The sequence below is a fragment of the Anabrus simplex genome, chromosome 1 (genome assembly GCF_040414725.1).
Source record: "Anabrus simplex isolate iqAnaSimp1 chromosome 1, ASM4041472v1, whole genome shotgun sequence".
NCBI classification, from domain to species: Eukaryota; Metazoa; Arthropoda; class Insecta; order Orthoptera; family Tettigoniidae; genus Anabrus; species Anabrus simplex.
This window is the reverse complement of record NC_090265.1, coordinates 957666372-957678842: the sequence shown is the minus strand read 5'-3', so window position 1 is coordinate 957678842 and position 12471 is coordinate 957666372. Positions and strand designations below refer to the sequence as shown.

Below are 12471 nucleotides of genomic sequence, written 5' to 3'. Positions count from 1 at the left end.
TTTCAAGTCATTTGTATTGTAGATCAATGCAGACTCCCTAGGCGTTGTGATCTTTATCTCCAGAAGTGTTGTAACAACCAACAAGGAGAAAATTTGTTCGATATTCTCTTGCACTACTGACTCTTCACACAACTGTCTTGAATATCCTATACGATGAGATATTTATGTGATCCTCAGTGGAACATCTGTGAAGAGACCTGTATATGTCTTACAAAGTTCCACATCTATCAGCCACAGTGCACAGGAAACTAGCGAAAAGTTCGGTCTGCGATAAGTTGAAATTGCAATAAGTTAAGAATGTATTAGTATGAATCATTATCAGTTCATACTGTAATAAATCGAGAGAAATATATTGATGGCAAAGAACTGGACCTGATATTTCTCAGTCCCCTCATAGAAATGTGCGTAGGCTTGAATGAAGACACAGTTCATTTCCTTCAGCACTCAATGTTTGTTAAGTACTACTTCAGCGAATGGTGGGATCTCACAACTTAAACGCACTTAAACTTGTCCAATAGATGGAGTTAACTTTGTCGTCCTGCGATCACTGCTGTTATGCCCTACCTTCTTGTATCGGGATCACTTTATGGCCATCCACAAACTTTCTTTACTTTTACTGCTAACTAGAAAGCTTCAGTGGAAGACAACCAATAACAATGATCCCTGCTTTATGACCCATAAATATTGTTCTATCCCTTGCTCGAGAACATGCCATAAAATACTTGAAACTGCACGATAGTGTGGATATGGGTGCTTTCTGAGCGATTAAATATGATTAGGAAGATTCCAATGTTTTCTCTGCGTTTAGAAATTATCGTTAAAGTGTATTAATTTTTAAAATATTCTGTTTGTAAACCTTCATGAAAATGATACACAGGTATAGTAGAAAAAACATTATCGTATTTATTAGCAAGGACTTGCTCAGAATTTTTACTTTTATACTCTTTATCATTACTGAACCAACAGGACTGTTCGCGAAGTGATATAAATTATAGAGAGATACAGCTCCTTATTTGCGGTAGAGGTTATGGCATGCAGTTTACAAATTTTCTAGAAGTATTTAGGAATGAATAGTTCAGTGTTATAATTTAATGGGAGTTCTGCAAACACAAAGACAAAGGACATGCTTCAGTCTTTCTCTGTATTTTTTACTGTCTTGTAAGGAATATCACAATCGTATGGCCTTCTTGATTGCTATTAGTATAATTTTATTATTTAGATTTAAATGTCATTTAAAAAGAAACAAAAATAATAGATCACTCCACACACCTCATGGTCATAGTGATGTAGGCAGTAATCTATCACTTTGACCACAAGATGTGTGTTGCTTGTTGGTATTAGGCACGCTCTGGCGCAGTCTGCACGGCATCACATGACAAACATCTTTTGTTATATACAGAACACACACGTTAATGAGACCAAGTTACGGAGCGATGACGTCACCAGACTCACCATTTTATAATCGTCTATTTTGCTGATTGAGCGAAGGAAGATGTTGACTTGCACTATCGTGGGGGCGTCCGCTAGGGAGGGAGGAAAAAAGAAAGAACAAAAATTATTTCAATGCACAGCAAATATGTTTGGGTATTACCAGCCACTAATGGAGCTACCTCGCCCGGTCCTTTTACTCTGAAGTACACTACGCTGACCAGGAGCTACGGCAAGCTAATGTGGTTTACTTTCCTCGGCTAATGAAAAGAATGAGCAAAACTAGAGAGTAACTCGCTGGGCACGATGCAGGAGTACATTGCATAGCATGCGCCGGACTCCAGCCTGCCAAGGATGTCTATAGGCCACCCGACCTTCACCGAGGGCGAGTGGGTTACCGCTACTGCACCCTGCGCGTGAAGTGCCCACTCGGGACAATTTAGAACGAACTATGATAACCCCTCGCCCTGTGTCGTCTACTCTCTCATAAAAGACATTCATTACATTTGCTATAACTTAAAATGGAAAATAAAAACTTTTAATTTAAATAATTGTTAAAACAATACATAATTAAATGAATAAGCTCGAAATTTGATACATGCTAAAATATTCCAAAAATACAGAAAATCATAATATCAAGAGGTTATTAAAATGTAGAAATTTAAATCTACTTTCTTTTATAGTTAGACCTAGATGGGGGCTCATTACCACTTGAGAGTCTGAAATTTATCCATCATTAGTGCAATTTGTAATTTGGGAATCGTTAGAAGATGTCAGGGATTACTTTCTAATGAACAGATAAATAAATAAATACATTACAGAAGGATTACAGATACAGAACTGTACTACAGCAGACCCGATTCTCGCGCATTTTTGTATCTTACAAAAGTCAATACTTGGTGACTGCTAAAACTAATTAGCATTAGAAATGTTCAGTTACTTGTCCATTTGAAGAGCGAACAACCAGGTCTGACTAAACGATTCCCAAATTATATGGAGTCCGGTACACTAAGCGATAACATGACCTCTTCTACAAAACATTCTATTTACATATTAAGAGGTCTATTATCAATTGTAGAAAAGGGAGGTCAATGATGGAACACTCACACTAGACAGTGAAGACACCACACGTTAAATGGGATATCCTTACTAACTTGGGCAACCCTGCACAACTGCATTATCAACTATGAAATTTATTCTATAATATTTTAAAAAAAGTGAATCAATATGGAAACCAAACTAAGCAAGAATGGTGGAAAATGAACAAACAATGAACAAAGTGAAAAGAAACAAGCAGATGTAATAAGTGAGCAGAGACTTTCTTGCCCAGGCTGTTGTTCGAGTGAGTGTGTGCAGCCAAAAAAGACAGAGAGACAGATGGAGAGAGAGAAAGAGAGAGAAAGATAGATAGAGAGAGAGAAAAACATAGGGCGTGCAGTAGCGGAAGAGGTCAACCTCTTGGGCAATGGCACACAAACCAACAAAAAAAGAAAATGAAATTCTAAAGTGTTCTCCATGGAGCGACTTACCATCGTTACGTCATCAATTTTTGAGATACTTCTTACAAATATGTTGACACGCACTATAGCAGGCCCATCTGAGATATGAGAGAAAATAACGGTTAATAGAACTGAATTGTTTGAACAAGAAATGAAAATGTTTAAAAAGAAACAAAACTGTGTGTACGCGAGCTGTTGGATTGAACAATGCTGAACACTAGTGGTTGGAGGGCGCCCTTCGCTTACCAGCCGCTCGACATCCTTGGCATCAGAATCGGGAGGGGAGTTGCACTTGTGGTCTGGTGGTTGGTTTCTTTCGTTATTGAGATGATAATAAACAAAATGCTGTAGAAATGCTAATATTTTGAAATTTGCCAGCAATACATCAGTCAGACTTCCTGGCTTCAGAAAACCACACTTACCATCTTGATGTCACTAATGGTTGCAATGCTTCGGACAAAGAGGTTTACCCGCACGATTGCCGGGCCATCTGGAGGATGATTGTAAAAAACAAACTGATAAACACACGAAGCGTGGGTTACGGAAAAAGGTGTGTGAGGGATGAAAAGGTTGCTAACTGAGGGGTTACAAGATAACACGTTAGATACTGCCTCTCAATATTTTGTTTCCATGGACACAAAGTGGATACATTCCTACTAAAACACTGTTCAGTAAAAAGAACCAAATGTAATGACGACAAGTAATTCTGGTTCTCGGTTTAGAGAGTGCTCGCTCATCATTTCCAGTTCAGGCTTAAAAGTGCTATGGAACATAGAAATATTCGACTTGTGGACAAACTCTCCTAAAAGCCTGCAAGATACAAAATGAGAAACATGTTGACCACATTAGACTAGTTCCGTAGGTAAGAAATACTTACCGATTTTGAGTTTACACTTTTTACACATAATTAGAAGAACAAGTACTTGTAAATTGCAATTTATAAGTTTCCTTCTTTTATATCGTCCATGTGTCAAACACTTCGAGAAACACAACAAAGGAATGTCTATATAAAATTAACTCATATTCGAATGTTGCTAAGTTTAAAACAGCTTCATCGTCGCCATAAGACCTATCTGTGTCGGTGCGACGTAAAGCCCCTAGCAAAAAACAGCTTCAATATGGTCGTATTTTTTTCTTTCATTTTCTTTTCTTTATGGTAGAACGTTTCAGCCAGAATTACTCTGAAAAATTACGAGGGAGATTCAGTAAATAAGGTAGCAAGTCATAGTTTTAACATTGTTCCAAGGCATCTAACTCGACACAGGTGTAATCAAAACCGGGCTGAGTGACTGAGAGGGCAGAGCACTGCCTTTGAACTCAATTTGCCGGATTCAGTTCCTGCTCAGTCCATTGGTATTTGAAGGTGCTCGAATACGCCATCCTCATGTCGGTATATTGACAGGCACGTAGAAGAATTCCTGAGGGATAACAATCCGCCACACCAGCGTCTGTGAAAACCGTAAAAATAGTTAGTGAAATATAAAACCTGTAGAATTATTATTAAGTAATACTAGGCAAGAACTTCACCATTTGTTCCACAAACGTAGACCTGCCATTCTAAAGGGACTAAGCGCCAACTTTTGAGATTTAATTTTATTGGGTCTATTGGCGGTGCAAACATATGTGCATATAAGGGCTCTGTCGTAGGTCAACTATAAGCCACTCTTTCATATACCGACAAATGATGTACCCTCGTTTTACTGGAACCATGTGAGATCCATACATATTCTCCACTCCTGAGATGTGTGTAGGTTCGACTGCTTTAATAATACTTTTGATATAATGCAGGGTAATAGCGAAGGAAAAGCTGTTGGTGAACATTCATGCATGAAGATTTTTTTTTTTTTTTTTTTGCTAGTTGCTTTACGTCGCTCCGACACAGATAGGTCTTATGGCGACGATGGGATAGGAAAGATCTAGGAGTTGGAAGGAAGCGGCCGTGGCCTTAATTAAGGTACAGCCCCAGCATTTTCCTGGCGTGAAAATGGGGAACCACGGAAAACCATCTTCAGGGCTGCCGACAGTGGGGCTCGAACCCACGATCTCCCGGATCCAAGCTTACAGCCGCGCGCCCCTAACTGCACGGCCAAATCGCCCGTTACATGAAGATTAAACGTCATGATAACAAAGTGAAAGTTTTAGCATTTACAACATGTTGCGGCAAATAAATCTCTGCTATAATATAGTTTTAGTGGTACACGACTGTTTTGAACGCACTGAATATAAATATCATTGAATCCGGCTCTGTAGATAAATGGTTAGCGTGCAGGGGCATCGGGTTTGATTCCCGGAAGGTTTGGGAATTTTAACCATCATCGGTTAATTTCACTGGCTCGGGGACTGGGTGTATGTGTTGTCTTCATCATCATTTCAACCTAATCACGACGCGCAGAACGCCTACGGGAATCAAATCAGAACATGTCCTCGGACACTCCCGGCACTGAAAGGTATACGCTATTTCAAATATTTGGTATCAGGCCATAGTTTCCTGGCCTGGGATCACTATTTCGCTTTAACTGAAAAGCGCAAGAGATCACTGAAATCATATGTACCTGATGATGTAAAGGAAGTGATTACATTATCCTAACGTTCTCACATAGGGTGACGTTATCCAGATGTTATTTGATAGTATGTGATGATCACAAGGTAATCCCTGGAAAAAAATAATCTGGAGGAAATGATCCACTATCTTCCACAAGAACATCTACAGTTTTATGTTAATTTATCCAGCAGTGAAAGAACTATCATAATAAGAATGTTATTGGCTTTACATCCCACTAACTACTTTTACGATTTCTGGAGACGCCGAGGTGTCGGAATTTAGTCCCGCAGGAGTTATGTTACGTGAAAGTAAATCTACCGACACGAGAGTGACGTATTTGAGCACCTTCAAATACCACCGGACTGAGCCAGGATCGAATCTGCCAAATTGGGGTCAGAAGGCCAGCGCCTCAACAGTCTGAGCCACTCAGCCCGGCAGACTCTTTTTCTACTAAATCGTCAGTTTACATGTGATATTGAGACGGTATAATTAATACGCGTTACAAGAGAGGCTATAAGAGAATGTAGTTAGTAAATGTAACCCAGGAATTTCTGCTTTCTTTTGTAAATGGTCGGCGTAGAGACCTTCGATTTTAAGTGTAGTGTGTTTGATCCCAACCGAGCCCAGGATATTGGCCACGTTCGGTTAATTCCTCTGTCCCTGGGACAAGGTGTTTGTATGTGTCAACACATATCTCTTCATTTACATACAACACACTACCTCGCCTACCAGCACAGTAATACGTAATGGTTCAATACATCGCCCCTCCCCACCACCACCATAGTGTTCGCTTTAAGAAGCACGTCTGACAGTAAGTGACATATCTCATCCGTGACTCCATCAAGGTGTAAAAGGAGTTCCAGAAAAAAGTGGAAAATTGGAATGAAGAACTGTATAATTACTACTAAATTGTTTTAATTCCCCCCCTAAAGGGAGAGGCGGGTCTCTTAGATGGTGAGGACGTCTCTCAAGGGCAAGAGACTTGTGTTGGTGATGGTGATGTGTGGGGTTGGCAGCTGTGGCCACTTGTAGGGTGAAGTAACCGCCGACGAGAACGGTACAATACACATATGAGAGGTCTTACTACTTTACTTATTGAACCACTCAGATGTAACATGTACTGCCATAATCAAATATTAGTGGATATTTACTACTAAATACGCTAAATTTGAAATATGCAAGAAATGTGACGCTACTATTGCCTCCATACTAATAATTGCAGTGTTAAGAAGTGTACAAGAATGAAGTAAACATCAAGCAATTTCATATGCGTTATTCATGAAACTACTCTGATCCGCCAATGGCTAGAAATAAGCTCCAGGCTAAATTAAAAACCATAGCCTGTTAATTATGCGCTTTTTTGCAATACCTTTAATATTAATAGAATGTCTTTAGTCAAAATAAATCTAGAATAAGAAAAGTTAGCACTCAAATATTACAAATTTGGAAGACATCTTCGTCTTCGTCTCCATTATTTGAACAAGTTCCATTACATAGCGTAAACTGAAAACGGAAGATATGATTAACTTGGAATCATAAGAACAAGCAGTGCTTTCTTTTTGCCGGTACGCAACGGTACCCAGTACCGTCACATTCTTTTCTCAATTGTTTAAAAACGATCTGCGATTTATCGTCAGATAAATTTATGACAAATATTCCAGCAGATGGTACTGTGTTCGCGAACTGAACTTCCAGTTTTGATTTTATCCAAGTTGGTATCATTCCTACATGTTTCATAGGTTCCATAAGTTTGCAACGCAGCCGGGAACAGGAAGTCATGCTCTCTTCCGATTGTTTCCAACGACATATAATCAGTTCTTTATACGTTCTACAACATGCAGGTGTTCACGCGAGTTTTACGTTAATCTACTGCAGTTAAATAACTGAGGAAGGGTGAAGAAGTATAGGGTCGATGCATAAGTTCGTGCGATATTGTTTTGGGTTGGCAACAATGCGGCATGAAGGGATTGCTTACAGGTCCTGCCAAAAGTTTAAGGACACCTGCATATTTCATGAACATGATTCCTGTCCTTAAACTTTTAGTCTCAGGCGTACGATTGTTTACAGGGAACTGGAATATTTTTAGAGGAACATTTGCTGAAATGTTGATAAAATATCGTTATTCAAGTTCTTGTGTATAATAACTGGAAAGAAAATAGCTATTTTTAATCCTCGAGGAGATTTGGACAGTACAATATGGGGATCACAGTAATAATTTTTGTTGTGGAGAAACGCATATCTATAGAATATTATTATAATTGTAACAGAGAAACAGAATATATTTGCATTTAAAAACATCCCCCGTTTCATAGCTCGCAACAGAACCACAGAAAGTGGTAAAAAAACAAACATTTCTTGAGCTTGGATGGACAAGAGAACCCTTAATCTACCGAGATCATTTGTATGTTACGTTGTAGCGGGATATCTACAGTACAACGTAACACAAGAACGATCTCTGTAGCTTCAGGGGCCTCCTGTTCAGCCAAGGTCAAGGAATGTTTTATTTTTACCACTTTATGTGGTTGTGTTGCGAGCTATGAAACGGGGGATGTTTTAAAATGGAAACATATGCAGTTGTTCTATTACAATTATAAATATTGTTCAGATACCTGTGTTTCTCCATAACAAAGATTATTAATGTAATCCCCATATTGTACTGTCCAGAGCTCCTCAAATATGAAAAAATAGCTATTTTCTTTCCAATTATCGTAAGCAAGAACTTCAATAACTTCTAAACAAAGAACGATATTTTAATGAAAATTTCAGAAAATGTTCCTCTAAATACACTGACTGACAGAGCAAATGCAACACCAAGGAGGAGTGGTTCGAAAGGGATGAAAGTTGGGGACAAAACAGAGACGGCACGGACGAATAATTGATGTTTATTTCAAACCGATATGCAGGTTACACAATGCGCACGGCATCGACTCAGTAGGATGTAGGACCACCGCGAGTGGCGATGCACGCAGAAACACGTCGAGGTACAGAGTCAATAAGAGTGCGGATGGTGTCCTGAGGGATGGTTCTCCATTCTCTGTCAACCATTTGCCACAGTTGGTCGTCCGTACGAGGCTGGGGCAGAGTTTGCAAACGGCGTCCAATGAGATCCCACACGTGTTCGATTGGTGAGAGATCCGGAGAGTACGCTGGCAACGGAAGCTTCTGTGCACCTCGTAGAGCCTGTTGGGAGATGCGAGCAGTGTGTGGGCGGGCATTATCCTGCTGAAACAGAGCATTGGGCAGCCCCTGAAGGTACGGGAGTGCCACCGGCCGCAGCACATGCTGCACGTAGCGGTGGGCATTTAACGTGCCTTGAATACGCACTAGAGGTGACGTGGAATCATACGCAATAGCGCCCCAAACCATGATGCCGCGTTGTCTAGCGGTAGGGCGCTCCACAGTTACTGCCGGATTTGACCTTTCTCCACGCCGACGCCACACTCGTCTGCGGTGACTATCACTGACAGAACAGAAGCGTGACTCATCGGAGAACACGACGTTCCGCCATTCCCTCATCCATGTCGCTCTAGCCCGGCACCATGCCAGGCGTGCACGTCTATGCTGTGGAGTCAATGGTAGTCTTCTGAGCGGGCGCCGGGAGTGCAGGCCTCCTTCAACCAATCGACGGGAAATTGTTCTGGTCGATATTGGAACAGCCAGGGTGTCTTGCACATGCTGAAGAATGGCGGTTGACGTGGCGTGCGGGGCTGCCACCGCTTGGCGGCGGATGCGCCGATCCTCGCGTGCTGACGTCACTCGGGCTGCGCCTGGACCCCTCGCACGTGCCACATGTCCCTGCGCCAACCATCTTCGCCACAGGCGCTGCACCGTGGACACATCCCTATGGGTATCGGCTGCGATTTGACGAAGCGACCAACCTGCCCTTCTCAGCCCGATCACCATACCCCTCGTAAAGTCGTCTGTCTGCTGGAAATGCCTCCGTTCACGGCGGCCTGGCATTCTTAGCTATACACGTGTCCTGTGGCACACGACAATACGTTCTACAATGACTGTCGGCTGAGAAATCACAGTACGAAGTGGGCCATTCGCCAACGCCGTGTCCCATTTATCGTTCGCTACGTGCGCAGCACAGCGGCGCATTTCACATCATGAGCATACCTCAGTGACGTCAGTCTACCCTGCAATTGGCATAAAGTTCTGACCACTCCTTCTTGGTGTTGCATTTGCTCTGTCAGTCAGTGTATGTTCCATTTCCCTGTAAACAATCGAATGTCTGAGATTACAAGTTTAAGGACAGGAATCATGTTCATGAAATATGCAGATGTCCTTAAACTTTTGGTAGGACCTGTATTGTTATTCCATTGTTTAAGCTGAGTTTGTGTGTTGTGAAACACAGGTTTTCATGATTGTGAACGTATTATTTGTGTATATTTCAGACAAACGAATATGTAATGTCAAGATGAGAAAAGTGAGCATTTCCGAACCATTTTGCTCTTTGAGTTTAACCGAAGATCCAGTACAGCAGGAGCTGCGAGAACAATCTGTGAAGTGTACGGGAATGAAGCAGTTGCTGAAAGAACAGCACAGCTTTCGGGCAGGACGGTTTGACTTGTCTGATGATCCACGTTCTGGAGGACCAGATTTTGACGAAAGTCGCTTGAATGAGTTGCTTCATGAGAATCCTCGTCAAACAACGCGGGAAATGGCGCAAGTTTTTGAATGTTATCAGTCAACTATTGTACGCCATTTGTATTCGATGAGTAAGGTACAGAAAATGGGTATATGGGTACCGAATGGGCTAAGTGACAGTAATAAAAATCAACGAGTAAACATCTGTTCGTCCTTGCTTGCCCGGCACCGGTTGGCTTGTGATAGGCACAAAGCATTCCTTTCGAACATTGTCACCGGTGAAGAGAAATGGTGCCTGAATGTCAACATGAAGAAGAGGAAAGAGTGACTCAGCCCATCAAGAAAAGCAACTCCCCGTGCCAAGGATAGTGCCCGTCCACAGAAAATCATGTTGTGTGTTTGATAGAACAAGAATGGCATTCTCCACCATGAACTTCTTCCGAAAAACGTTACAATTACCTCTGCTGTGTATAGTAACCAGCCGTTGCTATTGACAACAAAAGACAAAGACAGCAACCAGTCTTATTGCTCCATGATAACGCTCGTCCGCATACAGCGCAATTGACCAAAGGTGTATCCGGTTCCATGGCTAAGTGGTTAGCGTGTTGACCTTTGGTCACAGGGGTCCCAGGTTCGATTCCTGGCAGGGTCAGGAATTTTAACCGTAAGTGGTTAATTTCTCTGGCACGGGAGTTGGGTGTATGTGTCGTATTCATAATCATTTCATCCTCATCACGACGTGCAGGTCGCCTACGGGAGTCAAATCAAAAGACCTGCATTTGGCGAGCCGAACTTGTCCTCGGACACTTCCGGCACTAAAAGCTATACGCCATTTCATTTCATTTTGACCAAAGATGTGGTTGCTGAACTTGGCTGGGAACCTCTTCCTCATCCTCCGTATTTTCTTGACCTTACGCCCTCATATTTCCATCTTTTCCGCTCTCTTTCTAACCACATTCAGGGGCAAGTGTTTCGTGACGAACCTTCTCTTGACCAATATCTAACAGATTTCTTCCAGTAAAAACCAAAACAGTTCTACAGGCGAGGCATTCAACTGCTACCTGAACGTTGGCAGAAGGTCGTAGAGAGTGGAGGTGAACACATCACTGAGTGATTGCGATTGTGAGTTACAGTGCGTGACAGTGACAGTAAAATAAAATATAAAATATAAAAACCGCACGAACTTATGCATCGACCTAATAGAAATTATAAAATCTAATTGTGAGCCAGTAAAATATAAAAAATAGCACCGAAAATAAACGTGGCGAAGAGGATTACGAAACCAAGACCGAAAATCGAGGGGGTCAAAAGAAGCCAGATTCTAATAATGGCTGACCAGAACGTTTGCGAGAAATGAGTGGATGGTACCGACGATGGTATATCGGAGTTTATGTCAGAAGTGTAGAAGTTGCTGTAACAGTACGTAAATGGTGAGTACGGGCAACTTTTCTTCAGGAAATCCACAGTTCAGCCAAGCAACTCATTGTTGAAAACATCCTAGGGATATGAGCTACGAATTTTAGGTAAATAAAATAAAGTATGAGAATATATTTTTAATTATTCCTAAAAATCATTTTCTTGATCATCGTTATCCGGTGGATTAGATTAGCATTTTGCCTTTTCTACCACTAGGAGCGCTAATGCGAGTCGATGCAGAGTTTCACTTAAGCCCTTATAACTGCCTTCGGTGCGGACATTATTCAAACAATCACAAAAAAGCCCGGGGGTATTGAACGTAGGAACACATTACATCAAGAATGATACAAATAAGTTAATTTGGCTAGGATTTGAACCAAAAAGAAAACGAGTAAGAAACAAGCAATTTAGGCTGTTTTTCCGGAACCACATTTAGCCGGAAGTGAATTTCAAAATTTGCTCTCTCCGAGTCCTTTATCCCTTCAACTTTCGGCAAAATTGAGGAAATTGCTTTACTTTACGTTTTCAGTAATATTGGAACCCCTACTTTGTCCGCTATGGAATTTTTGCATCATTAAAAGAGCACTGAACAAGTAAATAACCGAGCGAGTTGGCCGTGCGGTTAGAGGCGCGCGGCTGTGAGCTTGCATCCAGGAGATAGTGGGCTCGAATCCCACTGTCGGCAGCCCTGAATATGGTTTTCCGTGGCTTCCCCATTTTCATACCAGGCAAATGCTGGGGCTGTACCTTAATTAAGGCCACGGCCGCTTCCTTCCAACTCCTAGGCCTTTCCTATCCCATCGTCGCCATAAGACCTATCTCTGCCGGTGCGACGTAAAGCCACTAGCAAAAAACATGTAAATATTTACTGCATAGATCGGATAGCATACAATATGCATCATTAAGATAGTGTGTAGAATCCGCGAACCTACTACGCTGGCGTAGCAGGGGGAGAGGTGATACTCCACGTGGCGCGTCCCAGGTGGCGGATAGGGT

General features: G+C 41.7%; 1 protein-coding gene across 5 annotated transcripts in view; it reads right to left on the bottom strand.

Annotated features, from left to right (window-relative positions):
• GluClalpha (glycine receptor alpha 1) overlaps nt 1-12471 on the bottom strand; it is a 670611-nt gene that overhangs the window by 147619 nt on the left and 510521 nt on the right. For 2 of the 5 annotated variants that reach the window (XM_067136737.2, XM_067136738.2), the window contains one exon: nt 1453-1523. The exons of 1 other annotated variant lie outside the window; for it this stretch is intronic. In XM_067136737.2, coding sequence (XP_066992838.1) covers nt 1453-1523 — 71 coding nt within the window. Of the gene's footprint in view, nt 1-1452; nt 1524-2957; nt 3026-12471 lie in introns of those variants that run through there. 2 more of the 5 variants (XM_067136741.2, XM_067136739.2) reach the window with 2 other exon arrangements.